The following is a 22333-nucleotide window of genomic DNA, read 5'->3' as shown; positions in this document are numbered from 1 at the left end:
ATATCAAGACTCTACATAAATACAAAATCCAAATGGCAGCAATTATCTTGTATAAGAATGATTTATGTACAGAAAAAAGCAGTCCCATACCTGCCAACTTTTACTTTTCTTGAGGATGAATTTCCCAAGTGGTAGTGATATGGAAATTGAATTACAATTGTATGCAGAAATATTTTTTAATTTAGTCAGAATCTGAACACTCCATTGTTGAGTTATGATGCTTTTAAATATATATGTGATTTATTTATATTTGATGGTGGTCAAAATGTTTTAAAACTAAATTTATGAATTCAAGATATGAAAATAAAGCATAAATTTTGCTACCACTTTAAATAAAAAAATATAATGTTATGAAAAAATTTGTATAAGTTGGCAGCTAGGCAGTCAAATATATTTTACTATAACTTTTTAAATATGAGCACACCATTACGAAGTCATGAGTCATATAAAAATATAAATATTGATGAAAAATACACAGATTCTTTTTCTCCCACAATTTAAAGTAAGAATAATATAAAACAGACAATATACTAATTATTATATAATAACTAGCATAAGAAAATAATATTTATAACACAATACAGTAACATATAACATAAAAGTAAATCTTGAGTAGCATGAGATAAAAATGATTTTTCTTTGAAGATTTATAATTTTAATACAGCAATGATATCACTAACAACTTATGAGAGTAGAGAAAAAATTTATATAGAATTTCAATTAGGTCAAACACATTTAGAGAAAACTCAAAAAGAGTTTAATGAGTTTTAATTGAACATTAGTACTTGTAGGCTTTTGATTTCAATTGACAAGAAATAGATTTAATTTTCTACTCATTTTCCAGTGATATTCCAATGTAACTTTTGTGTAAAAAGAGAAACAAAGAATAGAACCAAATAATTTAATTCTATTTCAAAAAACATTTGCTAATTCATTAATTAGTATTACTTAATTATTAAATTTAATTTCAAGAATCTAAACTGTACTGTATGATGAGGAAAAAAAGCTGTTTTTTAAGAAAAATCCTTATCTCATAAGGTTGTGCTTGCAATTAGAAAACAGCAATAAAGTTTAAAACAAAGGTTGTGAACATGTTGATTTTCTCCTGATGCCTATAGGTGTCTAAAACTTTCTTTTTCATGTTTGTAACACATGATACAATTCTCAACTGTCTAGCACACTAAAAATTACAACAGAATTGGAACAATACATAGTGAGAGTAAATTACACAAACGCAGAAGGACATAAGTTTTACTATTCAATATTAACTATAGTATCATAGGAGTAAAAAATAAATAAAAAATAGGGAAGATATTGCAATTGCTAAGCAAGTATGATAAAATAATGAAATTCAAGAAAAGTACTTATCACTTCTAAATCCTGATACTCTAGCCACAAGTCCTTTCATACACTAATGGATAAATTGAGATTTTATTAAAAATTATTTATCATTAAAATCAAAATCAATATATTAAAAAAATGTAGACACTATCATGGATATTAATTAACTGATAGCTCATCAATGGATACTATCATGGAAACTAAAACAAAACTAATGCTAAGTTTTGAAATCAAAATTTTTTTTCTTTCAAAATGTTTAAAATTGAATTATTTTTTACGTCGAGAAAAATCCAACGTTAGAAAAAGATTATTAAACATAAAAAGGTACAATGAATCTTTGTAGGCATACCTTTTTAAGACTGCAAAACCCATAAATTAAAACATTTTCAGTTGATCAATGCATTAACATTATTTGAAAATCTAAAATCAATATTTAGCTGATTTATACAAGTTGTAAGTAAATTACTAAAGTTGGAGCTGCAACAAAATTTATTGGTGAATTAAAGTACACATTTTCTGCTTTTTGCGCAATGAAAAATACATATTTAAAATATAGATTTATATTTCTTGTTAATATAACATATTGTACTCTTATACTTTTGCAATGCAAAGGTGCCATTTTATTTAAAAGAAACTATTTTATATTTTTGTTTAAAAGTAGTGACCATAGATGAATAATACTAATAGACTTTTCACTGTGATGACTTATGAGCACATTTTCAAAAGTTTCTTTTTGCCCTCATTAATTTTAGCAAGAAGTACTTAATGATGCAGAGCGTTTCAAGTGTAAAGATTCTGTAATTTCTATATGTATATTAATTCCCGTTTATTTCTCTTTTCCCTAATTCTGCAATATGATAAGTTACTACAAACAGAGAAAAAAAAACTAAATTTATAATTTATCAAAAAGCATTTATGCAGTAACTATATTAAATAACAGTTCCACAGCTATTTTTTTTAATAGTTTATATAGATTAATGGAGCATATCAAGCATATAATTTTATACAGCATGAAAAAAAATTTAAACTAATTAAATCAAATTGCAATTTATAATAGTTTTTAATAACAGTGAATACATACAATTATTTTAAATTATTTTTTTTTAAATGTTAGCAAATTTTATAAGTTTTATTAAAAATAATAATAGAAAATGACAAAACTCATCAGTTAAGCTTACTTCTGTAAATGGAAATAGTATACATAAAGTGTTGCTATATCACCGTGTTTTAAATTTTTTTTTCTCTCTCTTTTGCCCAATCTAGTATTAGAGTGGAAACTAATACTTGTCAGTTGAAATGACAAAGAGAATGCCTAAAATATTTATTGTAAAATTAAAGTTAATAACATGTTTAAACTAATAACTTGGATCACAACAACTAAAGCATGTTCCAGACTCTAAAATATGCTCAAATAGTGATATCAAACTTTCTTTACTTAATATTAGAACATGTTTCTACTTTTACTTGGTAGATCAGTTAAAAAAAAAAAAAAATGGTAAAAAGTCTACTGTAGAGACTAAAGGGTAAAAAGATGTTGTAAACAAAAATATGCATTTCTCCTTTAAAAAGGCAATAAAAGTAAACTAAGCACTTAAATAAATCATAAATGTAACATTGCATTCAAAAGGGAATTATGAGTTATTAAGAGTACTTAAGATTAAGAAAGAGCAGATCAGAAGAAAAGTACTTAAAATGAAAATCAACATTGATCAGGCTTAGATAATTTATAAAAATTTGCTTTAATTCTTGATGATTCAGATTTATAAATTTAATAATTACAAATAATGAAAAACATATAGTACTCTAATTCGCAAAGTTAATTAACACACAAAAGAAAATATTTGTATATGTTTACTAACTTATAAAGTAATTTGAAATAGTAGTAACAGAATTTCCTTTTCCTAAAAAAAATTCTAACTATATAAACACAATTACTTTGGGTTAAATATATATGAATATGATTGGTTATGAAAACTCATAAATTATAATAAAAATTGACAACAAAAAGTATGATGAATTGTGACCAAATAAAAAGAAATTATAACACTGTCAAAATATAACAACATATTCCACAAATTCACTTTTTCTAAAATACAGCACATGTTTTTTAAATAGCAAAATTTAAAAAATAAACAAGACAAACAATCAAGTTATCACATTACATCTATAAAATAAATTTGCTGTAAGAAAATCAACTTATCACTATAGTCGTGTGCAAAAGAAAGATACACAACTCGTACTAAATAAAATAAACACAAAATAAAATAACATGACTTTGGTAAATTTTACAATATAAAATATTGCAATCAAAGCATATCACGATTAATAATTAATAAACAGATTTCATATAATATTCATAATAAAATTTTCAATAACTAATGACATTAGAAACATATTGTCAACTCACTAATTTGAAAAAGTAATTAAGGAATCACACAGTATATATTGATTCAGCTTCTTAAACAGAATGTTTATAAAACCTTTGCTTACACAAGCATGTTATGAGGCAATGAAAATTTTTGTTAGCGGCTCTTAGTTCCTTTCACTAATATTGGTTTTCTGAATGAGTAAAAAGCGACTTACTGGGAAAGGTACTTAATGTTAATTAAAAAGCCCTTAGAACAGAAAGTTACTCCGAAGTTAATTGATATTTCAAACTCACACATTTATAGCCTTTCAACAAGATTGTGAAAAATATACAATTTTTTCTTAATAACTGGAAGGAAGAAATAATGGTACTTAAAAACACATGAATATTGTTTATTAACTTTGAATTATTCTATAATCATTTGCGTATGTCACAAATAGTTATATTTAAGATACATTTCTTGGGCATTTTACAGCATAATATTAAAAAATAATTTTTTTGTCAAATTTCTAAATTTTCATAAAGATACATTTCACATTTTTTATAGGTAAATATAATTTTTTATCTGTAATAAATTACAGTGTTAATACCTGAATGGGGAAAAGTTCAGGGAATTCAATTTTGATAGAAAAAAAAGGTTTTTAAAAGAAAACAATAAAGAACTGAACTACAACATGTTGAAAATCCAGAAATAAAAAAAAGTATAAATTTAGTAAAGGGAAAAACTTGTTCAAGGTTCAATACTGCTATTTAAACAAAACATTACTAACATGTACATTTTACATATGTTGCACATGTATTATTTTACATCGAGATTTTCAATGTAATTTAGTATTTTTTTCTCACTAAAGTTTATCATAAACAATATTCTTTCAAAAAATGTAGATGTTGAATATTTGGTGAATTCTTATTTTAAGGATAAGAAAAAATTTATTTATAAAATAACAGATTAGACTGATTAGGAAAAAGCTTTGACAATATAAGAAAAAACACAGGAAATAAAATTTAAAACTAGTGTGGAAAAATATATATTTTTCTAGATACGAGAATTATCTAAACATTATTTGAAAACATTTCAGCTAAAAATCAGACATCAGCATCACTTTTCAGTCATAACACTGTACAACTTTTTAATTACAACACTGGATAAAATCATTGGAAAAACAAAGACAAGATTGATACACTCATAATATCAAAGTTGAAATTTTTTTGAAATATTATGCAATTGACCACATTACTAGATAATATTTGTGATTCAAAATATAAAGTAAGCCGTATTAATATGAAAATAATAGGTTGAAGATTCTAAGCACAAATAAAAATTATACCTTAATGTTACAAATACTATACAAGAGTCAAAAATATTTGGTAAAAGTTTTTATTGCAATTTTTGCATAGTTCGGTCTTGTACGGAATTTTGCTGATATACAAAAAACAAGGTTGCAAGCTATGCATAATAATAATAAAAATTGTATCTACATTATGAGGAAACATTAGTGAAAAACCAAATTTTAGTGAACAGTTTATTTTATAAACCCAGGTGATTGGAGTTACCTTGCTGACATGTTTCTGCAATTAAGAATAAACTAAAGAAGAAAAAAAAAATAATTTTATGATCACACTTTATCTTTATAGGCATAACTTGCAACATTGCAAAATAACTCTCATTATAGGCAAGCATACTTACAAAAATATACATTAACTTTATTAAAAATAAATCAGTTAACTTTTAGTACCAAAAATATATTGTATTTTTGATTTTTTAAAAACAGTTTAGGAGAAAAAAATTGCTCTTGTAATAATATTGAATAATGCATAATTATTGAACACAATTTTTTTTTAACAGCATATATACTATTTAAACACATTAAAAATGCATAGTTGTGATTTAATGCATCTAAGCACAAAAAGCACTGCGGTATAAATACAATTTAAAATATTATATGAATGTTTATTAACATTTCAAATTGCACAGTTGTCACATTTAGTCAAATATTAAAAAGTTAAGACCATTGATTTGACTCTTTAGATAACAGGCCTGAAAATTTCATTTCATTTTATGAACTATTCAGTCTATGAAATTGATGAATAGGATATGATGTTCAAAAAATTAGATTAAACTTTCATTTAAGCATATTTTAATGTAAAAAATACTGTTAAAAACATAATTGATTTTGGAAACATGAGTTAATATTAAAAACTAACAAATAACAAAAAATTATATTTCATGAAGTAAAATTACGTCGAATAATAGTAAGTAATAGATCATTACTTAGTTCACAACAAATATACATGAGGCAAATGAATATGTAATGATTAAATGAAATCGAAGAATGAATCCGATTTATAATCGAAGAACTTATAATAATGATGATGTAGTAAAAATTGGTTCAGGTATATAAATATATAACTGATATTAAGAAAGGCAAATTATTCTTAATTATGCAAAAATTAATGAGAGATTGAGGTTAATTAACAGTAATAACTCAGTAAGAAATAAAATTGATTATTACTACACAGATTTAATAACAATTCCAAAATAAACTGAGCTAATATAACATAGTAGCAATTTAAATATAATAAGTCTTCTACATTATTTGCACGGACCGGTCTGGCTTCACTTAAATAAAATTATTGTGTTCAGGGTGTGCAATAAGGACGTAAAAATGAAAGGAATAAGTCATTCATATTTTGGTTTTGAAAGACAACATCAACCAATAAACATTTAATATTATACAATGTATTGGTATAGTTGCATTTTAGAAAAAAAAATTGTAACATGAAAAAATTAAAAGGAAGGATTGAATTTGAATGCTAATAAATAAATCTGACATGATCAAACAAGTCCTCAAACAGAAACAAAATTGGTTTAAAACGAACTTCGTAACTTTTTTTTATCCACTTATATTTACAAAACGGAAATCTCAAAATTCTGATGACTCCTAATTTATCATATGTAGTTATGATAAAGGCAGGTATATGGTTAGCTATGATTCAAAACACAAAATTAACTATACAAAGAGTGACTCATATTTTTCTTTTTTGTACAGGGGTCCAAATTTAGACATATATTTATGGATAAAATCCCTTGCTTTGATCTTTACATTATCATTACAGTCCAAATCTTCCACATTTTTACAATGCTTTAGTTCTTTTGCCATCACAAAATGTGTGAGCTAAAAAAAAAAGGAAAAGAAAAATGAATTAAATCGTTGATAACAAACTAATATCTAGTTCAAAAACACAGCATGTATAACGAAAACTATTACATTGTAAACATTTGAAGCTATTAAACAGAAAATTATTTATGACTCACAGCAACTTTTGTCAAATGTATAATTTCTTGACGCTAAACTTCAATGCTTTCTAATTTTAAACTTGAAATTTTATTTCAGTACTTTAACAAATACAGGGTTTGCTCCATAATCTCAAATCAGCATGTTAAATACATAACTATTTAGAATAGGGTAAGTTCATAGTAAAACTTAAAGACATTAAAATAATACTAATTTGAAATCAAAAGTATTTTAAACACAAAAAGTAAAACTAAAACATATACAGTAGTAATAAACAGCAATTTGAAATCCATTAATGCAGAGTTTCTTCATCTATCTCATTTAAAAAAAATTATGAATAAAATTAATGCATGCAAAACTAAGAAAAAAAATCAATCTGTCAATAAAATAATTAGAAGACAAAATATGTATTTGAGTTGAGATAAATACCATTTAAAAAGGTGATAATTGTAAAGTAAATATACCAAATCCTTTAAAAAAAATCTATTCAAATGTAGATTTAAAAAAAATTATGCTCATATATAGCATAGTATGGCTTGTTTGCGGAAAATAAAGATTCACACAATGATACAGTAGTGAAGAAATTATCCCTCAAGTGTGAGATTTGAAAATAAAATGAACATGAAGCTTAATAGAGAATGACAAAAAACTTCAGACGTGCAGTGTGCAAAAAAAAAAGAAGAACCCACCCTGAATAACTTTTGATCCAATGAATAGATCTTCACGTTTTAGGACTGAAACATAATGGTTCTCGGGAGTGACTTCAAATATGCTAATTAAAGTAGACAATATTTTAAGTTACAAAATTCGAAACAAAAACTTCTTTCTCAGAATAAAAAAAAATTTTTTCGAATTAATTCGGATTTCTGGCCCCCCAAAATATAGGGGGTAGCTGTAATCTTAGAAATATATCCCCATAGTTTGGTCAGGAAAGCGGTCCAAAGCAAGACTCCTTAATGTTAATTTTACATTTTGTGTATTTCACCATATCTCGAAAACTTTTTAAGCAAATTGAAAATTTTTGCACACAATAATAAAATTTGTTCAGCCAAAGATAATTCCATGCAAAAAAAAAACTTTTAGTGAATATTTACTATTTCTAATTATTTTTTTTAATAATAACTGCAAAATTTTGAATAGTAAGGTATAAAATTTTTTATGTCATTTTAAAGTATTGAATTTTACATGGCGAAATGCAAAATTTGAACAAACTCGGTTGAGTAATTTATGAGAAATCAAATTTTAAAAAAGTCCAACATTTAAAGTTCCTTTTCAAAGGAAGTATTAAACCAATTTCGCTCAAATTTGGTATTTTGCCATGTAAAATTAAATTCTTTTAAATAATGCAAAAAGTTGTATACCCAACAAATCAAAATTTTTTCGACTAATATTAGATAAAATAATTAAAAATAGTTAATACTCACTAAAAGTTATTTTTTGCATGGAATTATCTTTGGCTAAATGAATTACATATTTGTGTCAAATTTTTCAATTCACTTATGAAAATCTAGAGATTGGCAAAATGCACAAAAGTAAAATTAATATTAAGGGGTCCAGTCTTTAGATTGCCTTCTTGACTAAACTATAGGGACCATATTTCCAAGATTGTGGCTACTCCTGATATATTTTTGGGGGTCAGAAATCTTAATCCGTCGGAAAAAAAAGGCATGTTAAGTCTGAGAAAGTACGTTTTTGCGTCTGACTTCATAACTTAAAATATCACCTGCACTAATTAATTTGAATATTTGAGGTCATCTCTTTGAACCATTAAGATTGAGTTTAGATTGAACATTAAGATGACTAAGATCCTGTATTAAAATAGATGATATCATTGCCTTACACTGATAGAATTCGACTCAATACTGATAACTCAATATATTTTTTACTTCTGATGATGCTTTGAGCTCTTAAAGACATTTTAATAACTAAAATTTATAATATTTGACATAATATATGTTTTATAAGACAATCAAAATAAAAAAAATTCTGAAATCAGAAAAATAAAATTAATTTCAAAACAATAAATTTAATTACTTTTCTAGCTAAATGCTTAAAATCTTCATTGCTAGTAATTTTTCCAACTCTACAATCATCCCTATGATAAGGATTTAAAATTGAAACTACATATGTGGACATTTTGGTGCGGAAAAGCTCTTTAATTTTCTTTGCCACTTCATGAGTAACTTGAACACTACTAGTATCGGCTGCAGCAGTAGTCGTACTTCTTTTCTTCGGGTGCTAAGGAAACAAATTGCAAAACAATAATTGTGTTAATGACTTGATGTTAGATTTACAATTAAAATTTCAGAACAAAGTTTGAAACAAATTATTAATAATAGAATATCTTACATGAATACAAATTTTACTTTCATTGTAAAAAATATGACATTTTCCTAATTTATATTTTTTAAAACTTTCGTCTTTTTCAAAAAAATAACTAAAATACATAGTTTATTTCCACGACAGCTATTTGTGGGTATTAGCTAATTTATTCAAATAATAAACAAATTTAATAGGAAAGATCAGTTAAACTTTCAAACATAATATTCCGTTAAAAGGCTGATGAGTCATTTTACAAGAATATTTCATTGCGTTGTTTTTATTACTGAAATTGCACTAATAACAAAGATATCACACAGTTAAGAGATTTTTTGGAACTTCTACATAAACATTTATTAGATAGTTACAACATTTAAAGAAAAAAAAACTCACGTTTTCTACTTAAGTTACAAGTGCTTTTAAGGCTATGACAAAGAAAAGTAATGTTCATGGAATTTTACCTGGAATAGTTAAAAATCTGACATTTTTCTAATTTATATTTTTTAAAACTTAAATTTTTTAATAAAATTTCAGAAATATTAATTAATATATAGAATACGATTAAAGTAATAAATCTGGTTATTTTTAATAATTAAGTTTTTTGCTAAATGTGATAAACTATGCACATTTATTACATTAACTGGTTACTATTAAGTACAAATGAAGTTTTATCAGTGTGATTAATTAGACATAACTTACTGTAACTTCAACATTAAGTTAATTTTTATGAGTCTAGGTGCTGTAACAATAAATCAGGTACTGTAGAGATTAGTAGAGTTAAAAAAATTTAAGGACTATAAGAAATACAAATTTTTTCTTTTATTTTAGTTTGAAACAATAGCTTTAACCCTTTGACGGTCAGGGAAATGAGCAGTTTTTGTTTCATAAATTCGCGCAGTATTACAAGCAAACAGTAGTCGAAAGTGGCAGCTGTTTTCCACCGCCGTGCTTCCGAAAATGTCACCCTTCTCTGGCTAAATGTCAACTGCTCCGCATTCTGGAATTGTTATAATAAAGTAATAGCAAATTATGTAGTAAATTTCGTTGGAGAAGGACAGTTACGCCTACTTTTTAATAGAGAAATCAGAAGACTGTTGCTTTAATGTTGCATTTCATATGATACTTATAGTTTTTGATATTTAGTGGTGAAAAAAATACTTAAAAGGAAAAATGCTTTACAAAGCGGAGCAAGTTGGCATCTCTGGCTGTGATAGATAGCTCGCCTCACGGGTTTTAAAAATTTCTTAAAGTATTCGTAGTACATAAATAACAGTTTTTGCGTACTTTTCGTTTTTAACATAGTCAATGCAGAATAATAATGGCGAACGAGCTCAGCTCGTCAGCGCGCATTGGGGAAAAATTTCACTATGCGAGTAGTGCTCGTTACTAACCATTACGGTCGAAATCTTGCTCCCGAGCGGAACTCGTTTGCGTGCATTATGAAGCACGATTCGACTGCGAGTTGAACTCGTTCATAACCGCCAAAGGGTTAAAAGTTCAATCATATATTGATGAATGATAATTTTTGATATCTTGAGTTCATTAATTTTAATAGTGCTATAAAAGATTAATGAAAATATTAGGTAATGCAATACAGTTATTATTAATAATCGGATGATTTAAAGGAAATGAGTGCCATTGCTGTTTTACTTTACACAGATGTTTTTTTACAGTAAATGCCACTGGCTGGTAATGATGTTTCTTAAGGTTAAGTGCTACTGCCTGGTATACCCTACACTGATGCTTTGTTAAGCTTAAGTGCTAACAACAGGTACATATTTGTTTGATATACTCTACGCTGATGTGTCCAAAGTAAACAAGTAATTGACATTTCCTAGGTATTTGCCTTGAAAATACCATTAAATATAGGAGATCTCTACTTAAATGTGTTGAAAATTATCACATTGAACTTAACTTCATTGGTAGTTAATAATAACCAGTAAATGTAATAAATTATCAAATATTAATCACTAGAACTACCATACTTGGTTATTATTAATAATAACTGATTAGTTACATTGACCGTAATACATACATAAAATATTAAGAGTTTCTTTTAGTATTTAAAAAAAAAATTTATTTAAATGTCAAGAGATATGTTATTAAATGTGTACATAATTATATTTCCTTAATAATAAATATATTAAAAATATCTTTTGGTTTTCCGGAAACAACTAACTTTTTAAGTAGTAGTTATTAACTAAATAATCCGGTTATCTTAACAGAGAGAAAAAATTAATCTTCAAGTTTTTATTTACCTTACCAATAACTAAAATAATAAATCAAAAATTTTGAATGAATGACAAAGAAAAAAAGAATACACCAAACATTTCTTAAAGACTAAAACATAAAAAACCATAATAAATGTTTTCAGACAAAATTTGTCTCAGAACTTTCCATTCAAGGCATTTTTCTTTTCGACAAATGAAACATTTAGTAAACACTAACTTAATATTTTTTCACAGAGCATAAAATTGCAAATACTTTATAGGCATTCTATTTCATTATGATAATAGAAATAAGAGGCAAAGATTTAGAAAGTGGCAAATTTTCAGAAAACGCATTAGCTTTCAAACACATTTTTTTTCCAGAGAAATATGTAAATACTTTTCAGCAAATGCTTTTTTTTTTTACCTCAATGGAAAATTCTGGTGGAACTCTTACTTTTATTTTTTACCTTTTTATGAGATTTTTTTCTTAGAGTTTGTTTATGTTCCTAAAAGTATACATAAGAATTAATAAAATAATAATTAAAAAAAAAGGAAACAGAAGAAAACACTAGTCACAGATGGTTCCCCTCTGTACAAACAAACTAATCAATTATTAGCATTTTTAATAAGCTTAAGTAAGTTTTATATTGTACAGATAATAAGACTTAGTATTGGATTCCTTTAAAGCGTACAGTAAATTTTTATTCCAAATAGTTACATTACTTATTGTGTTTTTAGATGTTAAAAATGGATTCTAAAAAGGTTTTATAATGATATTAAAGTTAAAATAAATAACACTTTAGCATTTAGATATCAGTTAGGTATAGTATAAATGGGCCGGCAGCAATACCACAAGGAACTTTATATAGGTTTTTTATGCATTTTTCACACATACTTTCTTAATAAGCAATTGCAATTTTTTAAAATTCTTATTTAAAACAGCTTTACATTTTTGTTGATACCATTTTGCTGAACCAAATAAATAATGTTAAATTTTGAATTGTCCCGCTTAATTTTTTTAAACAAAAAAACTGAATAAAATATACTTATTTTTTACTGACAGGGTTGAAAGTCACGAAAAATAATCTTAAATGATGTAATGGTTAAGATGGCACGAAAGCAGATTAAGCATGCAGAAAAAAGCATTATTTTCTGCCATTGGGTGCTAATTAGCACCATTTATGATGCCTGATCCTAGCTTGTTATGTAGAAAAAATCCTAAATTCATATTAAAAATATCTTTGATTGAATGCACTATCAATCATTTAATATTTAATCCTAATCACGAATTATGAAATTAATAAAAAAAAAGACTTTTAAATAGGTAAAATAAGATGAGTTAAACAGTTACTTATGAAAACAATATTTAAACCTGATATAATTTTTGTTCTATAGTAAGAGTTCATTACAGATTATGGCTAACATATATGCAATTTTGAATATAAGTTTCACCAAATACGGTACAACTAAAAAAAAAAAAAAAAAAAACTCAGTAAATTTATAAAGAGGGAAACCATCTGTAACAAGGGGAAAAATATGAACATGCATTGGAATAAATACTGAAATATAAATACCAAAATAAATTAAAATACATTACTATAGCACTTTAAGTAAAATCATAAAATAACAAATATAATGAGAACAAAATTTGATGGATCAATAAGAAATTAATCACAAAAACACATGCCAAAATGTGAATAAATACATGTTAGTATAAATAATATAAAAACAAGAAAATTGTTTGCATTCATAATAATAAAACTCAAATTAAATTTGAAAAATGTAATATAGGTTATGTTGTAATGTATATCAACCAATAACTATTATATATTTTTATCTACAAAAAATAAAATGCTATATTTGAGCAATACTTTTTTGAAGTTATGAAGATATTTCATTTGAAGTAATAAATAAATAAGTGTTTTGTGAAATGATATTAAAAAGAAAAATGAAACATTTAATTTACATTCAACAGTTAACATTTTCATAAACAGATTTCAATTTGTTTAATACAAACATAAAGGATGTTAACAATATAAAAAAATATATATATGAAAATTAAAGGGTTATTGAAAAAACCATTAGTTCTAAAGATAAGGCAAAATACGCAAGTGAAATTATCATTAAGGAGCCAAAAGTTTTGACAACAATCCTGGCTAAACTATTGGGACATTTTTCCAGATTATGGCTACTCCCCATATTTTGAGGATCAAGATTCCAAATCAATCAAACGAATGAGAGTCAAGAAATGAAATAGAGTCCACCTAAAAAAGTATGTGTGCATTCAAAAAAAGTATGATTTTGCGTTAGATCTTGTAAATCAAAATATCTGCACTAATCAATTTTAGTTTATTTAATAACGTATGTTGAACAGCCGACACAAGTCTGAGTTTATGATTTCAATGTTCAAGATCCTTGTAATTTTAAACCCAACCTAGAAGACAAGGGAACTCCTGTATCAAGCATTGGGACAAACTCGCCACGGAGCACTTTTTGATGGAACTAACTCGCATTTGTATTATAAAGAGAGGAAAACCTCTCATAGTTAGCCTGACAGCAAGGGGCTTCTAACTCATGATCTGCCTAGCACTGAGGATATTTAATGTTATCACTGTAGTTCGTGTGAGTTGGGAGCAGAATTTGTATCTACCAGCCATGACTGGGATATGAACCAGGGTCACCTCATTAAGAAGCAAATGCTCGATCTTCTTAGCCACCGCAGCTTACACTAGTTACACATTCTAATTTAATTACAATGCTACCAATAAGATTGAATCTAAGTAAGTGAAAATTCAATCACACACAAATCAATCAATCCAATTTTTAATTTTAACATAGCATAAATAATTTTAACCAGTTTCAACAATATTAATTGAATAGTGAGATAAATTAATTAATGTTTTGGGTAAAAACAATAAATAATTTAAAAATTATTATTTAATAAACTGAGAAAGTTTCATCTAATTCTAGTTCCCTCAGTAGGACATAATTTGAATATTTTTGGACAGAATTCTGATGAACATTAATGTAAGTTATTATAACAGAAAATAAAATTTTTAAGTCCATCATAATTTAGATTCTAGTTGTTTTGAATACAAATATCAAGTAAATTAAAAAATAACACTTTTTTTCAAATTAGTAATTTAATGTATGCATTCTTTATTTTCAAAAGAAAATTTTTTTTTTGTTTCTAAATTTTTTAATTGCAAAACTTCTATTCTCATGATCTCAAATTAATTCTTATAATATTCAACATAATTTCATGTCTTTGATTATGATTAGAAACAAAGCTTCAAGCACCTATAGTAAGTGTGAGAACATTTTCAGGGTTCCCACTTCATTTCAGAATTTCCACGACTCATTTTTATGATTTTTCCAGGTTTTTCAAGAAAACTGTTACACAATTCTTACCATATTTTATCAATAGAATGGAATATTTTATTTTATCAGGAAAACAAAATTTTTCATATTTGATATCTTAAATATTAGTTGTAGTGAGCAATAAAATATCTATAAATTAAGATAATCCTGTAAAACTTCCATGGAAATGTGGAACTTTTTCAAGGAATAGTTGCAACAAATGTTAAAATCTAAACAACTGAAACTTGAGTCTTAACAACTGATTACTGTTTCCTCCCTCACCGGTGGAAACCGTGACATCAAAAGCAAATAATATTATGGTCAGTAATGCAAACCATAATATATTTTTTTAAAAATTTAAGACCATTTTCCATAAAGAAAATTATAACAGCATAAATACTTTAGGTTCATCATATGTAGGTGTGTCTTCATCAGGATCATCAACAGTATCGAGCATTTCCCTCTCTGGAGGATCCCACTGGGTTTGCCTGTAAAAGTAAATAAATAAAATTAAAAAAATACATACATATAAATCTATATTTATATACATAAATACATACATACATATATATATATATATATATATTATATATATATATATATATATATATATATATATATATATATATATATATATATATATATACATATATATATATATATAAATACATAAATCTAAAAAAAAAAACCTTTTTTTATCACTAAATAAATAAAACCATGTTTTCCAATAGACAATAAAATATAAAGTAAAGAACAATAAAATACAAGACAATAAAATCAAGGTATCTTAAAAATTTTACAATTAAAATTAATAATGAAAATTAATAATGTTTGCACTTTCATACTGAAAGCAAAAAATCAAACCCATATAGAAATACGCATACACAGCAAGAAGTTTCATATTGGAACCTCTGTTTTCCAGAAATGTCTATTTTGAAAAAACTTTTAAGAATCCAAAGCACCCAAATCTCTTTTCATTTTCCAAAATAAATCAATTTCTCTTAACGCATACAGACTGTGAGATTAAGTATGAAACTGTTTTCTTTAAAAAATCTACTCAATTCTGCTTCTCTATTATTATTTTATTAAAAAGGGTTTATTTACTTTTAAACTACAAAGCTTGTTTTTTAATGTTATTTTGATGGAAAAAACTGCACTATTCAAATTTTTTGCACTAAAAAAATATCATTCAAATGATGAAATTCTCTTTTATTCCTAACTTAAGAAATATTCATGGGATCTCTCTGGTCCCATATCTCAAAAATAAACTCACCAACTTAATGCATACCAAAATTAAAAGTGAAAAAAAGAATTCTAAAAAAATTATCAAACAGCAGCGGTTGCCATAGCAATGATGATGATGCATGTGCACTGTTTACTATTACTCTTGAACAAAGTTGAAAAGTGTGAGGATGTCCAAATAAGGTGCGCACGCCATCAAACCCAAAACAACACCCATCTTGCCAATGGGTTAAAAAAATAAAAACACTTGTCTTTATACATGAAAGAAAAAGTTCCACTTATTGTCTGCTAGTTTTTACATTCTTGTTATATTACACCAGAGAAATTTTTTTCATCACATTAAACATACTTTAATTAATTAAATTTCCATTAAATGTCATTTAACCATAAACAAAACATTATTGCATAAGAAATTATTGTTTATTTTTTATTGAATAACACACATTTTGATCCATGTTTACCTCAAATACCTATTACATGGAAAAATCTATTTTACGGACTGGCTGAAGTTCTGGCGATGCAAGATACATAATTTTCCACTAATTATTCACTTATGCAAATTACAATTGTTTTCATGAACCCACACTGAATTGATACATGTGGCTAGTAAAAAGATGGATAATATTTCTATTTTGAAGGCATTCATTGTAGAAAGGTTAAATAAAATATATCCTGAACCTGATTGGATACACATTTATACAAATGGCTCCCTCTTCAAGGAAACTGATACTGCAAGTTCCAAAGAAGACACAGTACATAGGCATCTGTTCCCCTTTTTCCAACTGGTAAAGATACAACTGCTTTTGTTGGCAACAGTATGTAAATAGCAAAATGTAAATATTATGTTGCTTGCTCCAATTGAATTTAACACTAAATGTACATAAAACATTCATTTTTGCAATTTAATTATAAAATTAATATTGTATAAGATCTTACATCTCTGAGAGAAGATGGGTATAAATCTCATTTGCCTGCACTAAAGTTTGCACATTGGTCGACCTGCAAGTTAGTCATACAAAAGGAAACCTTTTGTGCAATCATTACTAGCACTCAAGGGACATTTTAGGTTCATGGACTTCGATTATCACACTTGTTGTATTTCGATAACGTTTTCCTTTTGTTTTATTTTGTTCTTTTTTCATGGGGCAGTGATCTTTACTTATTAAAGCCTGTTCATATTAAATCCTTTGGATATGAAAAAACTACTGTTCTTTCTGATTTCATGCAATTTATTTATTTATCTTTTTTGGTGAAGGTTGAATGCCAAACAATTTTAGATATTTTTCATTAATTTAAGGATAAAAACTTAATAAAAAAACCTTTTATGTTTAATTATATTACCAAGTACAAAAAGGTAGCATATAGAAAGATAAGGCATTTTTACAAATTACACATTTTCATAGTAATTTAAAAGCAGTTTTTATATTAAGTTATTTTATATAATAAAATTTATGCATTAAAATCTTCTCCAAAAATTTTACCTTGTTAATACATGATAATAATAAACATTTCCTTCAGAGTCAGTGGCAGTTTTCCAGTTTGGAGGAAGAGTTGTAGGAACTATTGATTTTGCTTCACCATTAACTTCTAAATATGACTGTGTTGGGTCAATAACAACCTGAAAATGTATTAGAAAGTTTATAACTTTAATAGCAAGCTCCTTTTAAATTCCTGTCCATTTTACACAATCTTCATAGAGGTTTTATTCACATTAAATATGATACTATATTATTTAAACTTTTAGAAAAGTCTGATACTTTAAAGTATATATAATGTGTAAAAAAAAAAAAAAACACCGAAATAAGTTTGATCTAATCACAATTTTAGGATGGAAAATCTTAAACTATGAAAAAATGTATATTAAGTCAGATAAACTATGTTTTAGTGCTTTGGTAATTTAAAATATCATCTGCATAAATTAATAAGTTATGCTATGTTGAAATGATTGTGTTGGTTAATTATGTTGAAATGTGATGTTGCTGCATCACATTTCAACAGAAATTAAAAATTTAATGCAGTCTCATTTTTTTAATTTTTAGTTCTTCCTGTTCATAATTGTTAATCTAATTTTCTTCTAAACTCAATTAAAATTATTTTTCACCATAGTAACATTTCAACCCTCAAGAAGTCTAGAGGGTCTAGTCCCAACCAAAATTGCAATTTCCTGATAAAATTATATGTTATGACCTATTTTTACTCAGAGTAATTTGATACCAAGCATATGAGAATGCTAAAAAAAATTACAACAAAATACGGAAGCCTATTCATGAAAACAAAAAATAACAACTATTTTTTAAAATGGAATTATTTGTTAACTCACATTTTGATTAAAGTTATTTATTCAAAGTTTTGTCTTTAAATCAGCTTTTTTAAATTCAAATTTTTTTCACCATGCACAAAAGATTTCTCGACTTCTAATAAGTATATTAAGTTAAAACTGGGTAGTTGGTTTGAGAATAGCATTCTGCTTAAACTCATACTAGCACTTGAATATTGGTAAAAAGATTTTTCGTTGAGTCCAAAAAATATATAAATTTTTTTTTTTGAAGATTAAAAAATACTTTTCACTATTTACTTTTTTTGAGCTTGACTGGTTTTAAAAAGAGCATATTTGACTGCTTATTAAAAGTAGTTCCAAGTCAGTAACATGATTTGTTTGACTTTTATCATGTAGTATACCATGTTTTTTTCTTCAATTTTAGCTCAAAAGAAAATTAAATTATAAAAGTTCTTTACACTATTTCACAAATGTTTTGCGTTTAAATAATGCTAGTGCTAATGTTTAACTCCTGTAAAGAAATGAGATTCCCAAGTTAAATTTTAATTCAGTTAGAAAAAGTCAATCAAAATTGTACATTGAAGCTTCCTCAACGAAATTAAAACCATTGAGACACCCAATTTAGGGGTGTACAACCTTTTTGAGAGAAGGGCCACTAGCACAGTAGGTTAACTAACGAAGGGCTACATGTGTATTTACACATGTATATGGCAAATAACGTAATTTTTATGTAAGCATTAGTGTTTCAAGCACTAAATTATTTATCAGTTAACTTATTTGCATAAAATTAAATACTTTTGATTATTATAATTCATTCAATAATGAAAAAACTGATCTTTTAAAATTTTTTCCCTATTTATCAAAAATATATTTATTAAAAAATTATGATTATTGGAAGAAAGAAATGGGTTTGTTTTCCATTATATCATGCAATACTACAGTTAATTTTAAAATGAATTCTAGAAAAAAAAATTCTATTTTTCAAGAAAGAATGAAAGTATATATATAAAAAATTTATCATTCATATTTCAATGAGTAATATAAATTCAAATAAAACATCTTAATTGATGAAACTTTAGAGTGTTAAAACAAAATCGTTATAGTACAAAATAAAATTCAATATTTCCTTGGTAATATATTTTAAATATATATTTATTTGTTGATTTATTAGAGGTTTTATGAGCAGGCTTTATGTAAACTTTCTTATCTTAAAAAAATCACTTAAGTAACAAAAAATTTAAAACAGTGAACAGCTTAAAAATCAGCGTTTTCCTCCACTTTTTTAATTTTTCATGATGCAATATCAGGATTCTAAATATTTCATGAAAAAGCATGGTGTAACTATCTAAAAAACAATGGAAATATAACTTTGGTTTTTAGATGTAATGTGCGCAAATAAATTGTATCAAAAAAGGAATATTAAATAAGTAAATAATTACTCGCATGTGATATAACATAGTAGTTAAAATAATGGGATCGTTAAAATAAAGTGGAAAAATTAAGAAACTATTTAAAAAAATCACTTAAGTTTATGATGAAATCAGCATGAATAACGTGCATCAGTAAGTAATTATTTAAAATTTGCATGACGTAATAAAAATATCAGACTTTTTAAATTCAGATGAGAATGCACAGCAATAACTGACGAAAAAGATTGGTTAAAAAATAACTAGGATTTCTTATGAAATCGGAACAAATAAAATGCTTTAAAAGTGATTATTTTAATGTGTGATTAGAAACTTGCGTACTGTAATAATATTGTAGTGAAAATGCAAGATTTCCAAACTCACATGGAAAAACGTAGAAATAACTGCCTGATTACTTACTATATTAATTAATTTTACGATAAAATTAACACTAAGAAAGCACATCAAAAACTGATTATTTTAAATGAGTGATTCAACTTCGAGATTATTCATAGTAATATTGTTTTTAAAATATCAAGATTTTCAAAACTAAATAACTGCCAAAAAATAACTTGGAATGTACGAAATTGCACAAATAAAATATGTAAAAAAGTGATTAATTACTTGCCCGATTCATAACTCACAAGTCAAAATATTGTATTAAACATATTAAAATTTTAAAAACTATATGGAAATTAATAACTAAATTTGCCAAAAAAACAAAAAAAAAAAAAACAATCAAAACGTCACTTGGATTTATGATGAAATTGGTAAAAATAAAGCTAGTCTAAAAGTGATTACTAAAATTTTAATATCATATATTAGGTTTTTAAAAACCATGTGGAATTCTGTAATAATAACCACAGAAAAAGTGATCAAGAAACATAGATTTACAAAAGAATTAGTGCAAATTCAATTGCTAATAGCCCATTTTGCCGCATTAGTGTGACATAAAACTACAACAACAAATTGAGCTTGTCAAAAAGAGAAGACTCAAATATGTAATTTAAAGGTTTTGACAATTTTTTTTATTTTTTTTATAAAAAAAAGTAATAATTTTTTACTTGTGTTTAAAAGCTTCCACGGGACATATATCTACAGTCAGCGGGTCATGTGAGGCCTGCGGGACGCAGGTTCTGCACTCTTTCCTTGATTGATAAGTTAGTTTTTAAGTAGCGATATTTATTAGATTAAAAGTCAACCATCAGGGGTTACCTTTATTTGAGAAGTGTCATTCGACTGCACTTTACATTCACCAAGCATCAGTGAATGTTAACTTTTCATAGGACAGAAGTCGGGTGTTAACAAAATAAAAATAAAAAATCCTGAAGTTCAAAAAATAAATAAAACTCTTCAAACAACTTTTTTGAATTAAACTACACTCAGTGGCACGACAGCCCATAGAGGGCAAAGGTCTACTGTGCCCATCTCAGTTTTTTTTACCTTGGGCTCTGGGGTGCAGGAGCAGATGTTCCAGTCAGGTGGTCAGCCGAACTTGGAACCCCCAGTGTTTAGTTCCCAAGAATGCTTGGTACTCATTTATCGACCCACTGAAGGGATGAAAGGCTGAGTCAACCTTGCCCGACCAGAGGATTCAACCCAGGACCAGTGGCACGGAAGTGCGACCACTCCGCCACTGGGCATCTAAATTTTGAATTTCTCTATATTAAACAAAAGCTAATTTTAAATCCCTAGACTTTTTTCAGGAACCTTGCTAATCAAAGATCATTTTGCTATTTTTAATCTATGGGAATAAAATTATGTTATAACCTAAGAGAATTACAAAATTTGCATATGACACTTTTGATTTAGTTGCCTGAACATATAAAAAACAAAACCATAACTATATGCTTTGCAAAGCATTGGAGAAATTAAAGAAAATACTTTTAATTTATAATTAGGTATTATTTTTTCTAAAAGCAATCTAACCATTATAACTATAATCGGTAGAGATGTTTAATAGTTTTTCGTTTTAAAGATCATCAACTTTAAAGTATTGCAACTAATGAGTGAAAAAATTTTAATAGCAAAGAGCATGTATACCTGCGCGGGAAGCACTTGTGGATATTGAGACTGTGAATAAAGAATATTGTTATGCTCAGACACAGGATAATGTTCATGGTAATGTGTAGAAAATGATGTTGAATAGTTTTCTTGACCAGGAATTTGCTCTGATGAATATAATGATGGATGTATAACTGTATTGGATGGTGCAGTAATTTCTTGATTTAAAACCGGTAATGAAGCAGGCACATGAGGTGATGAATTTAAAGTTCCAATTCCAGTTATAGGTGCAGTTAAATGATTACTATCAGGTAACATAACAGAGGCTTGATGTGATATTACCGGCAAAGGCGTACCAACAAAAGGCACCTAAAGAAATGTTTTGAAAATTATTTAATTTATAGAAAAACAACAAATACATCATACTGAAGAAATTATTTGAAATACATATCAAGAGTTATTAGAAGATTCAACACTAGAATAAGTTTTTGCCTATTTACAGCAATAAA

The 22333-nt window shown here is 26.2% G+C and overlaps 1 protein-coding gene across 3 annotated transcripts in view; it reads right to left on the bottom strand.

Moving 5' to 3' along the window:
• Positions 1 to 3059: 3059 nt before the first annotated feature.
• The window catches only part of LOC107450578 (histone-lysine N-methyltransferase SETD2), a 55947-nt gene continuing 36673 nt past the window's right edge, over positions 3060 to 22333 (bottom strand). For all 3 annotated transcript variants that reach the window (XM_071188291.2, XM_016066402.4, XM_016066405.4), the window contains 6 exons: positions 21864 to 22193; positions 17618 to 17754; positions 15295 to 15382; positions 12002 to 12040; positions 9040 to 9243; positions 3060 to 6885 (listed from right to left, as the gene is read on the bottom strand). In XM_071188291.2, coding sequence (XP_071044392.1) covers positions 6721 to 6885; positions 9040 to 9243; positions 12002 to 12040; positions 15295 to 15382; positions 17618 to 17754; positions 21864 to 22193 — 963 coding nt within the window. In that variant the 3' untranslated portion in view covers positions 3060 to 6720. The remainder of the gene's footprint in view (positions 6886 to 9039; positions 9244 to 12001; positions 12041 to 15294; positions 15383 to 17617; positions 17755 to 21863; positions 22194 to 22333) is intronic.

The sequence above is a fragment of the Parasteatoda tepidariorum genome, chromosome 12, assembly GCF_982258835.1.
Source record: "Parasteatoda tepidariorum strain Cologne lab strain chromosome 12, Ptep-v5.0, whole genome shotgun sequence".
Lineage (NCBI taxonomy): Eukaryota > Metazoa > Arthropoda > Arachnida > Araneae > Theridiidae > Parasteatoda > Parasteatoda tepidariorum.
Note: the sequence above shows the minus strand (reverse complement) of the source record. Positions and strands in the feature narration are given on the sequence as shown.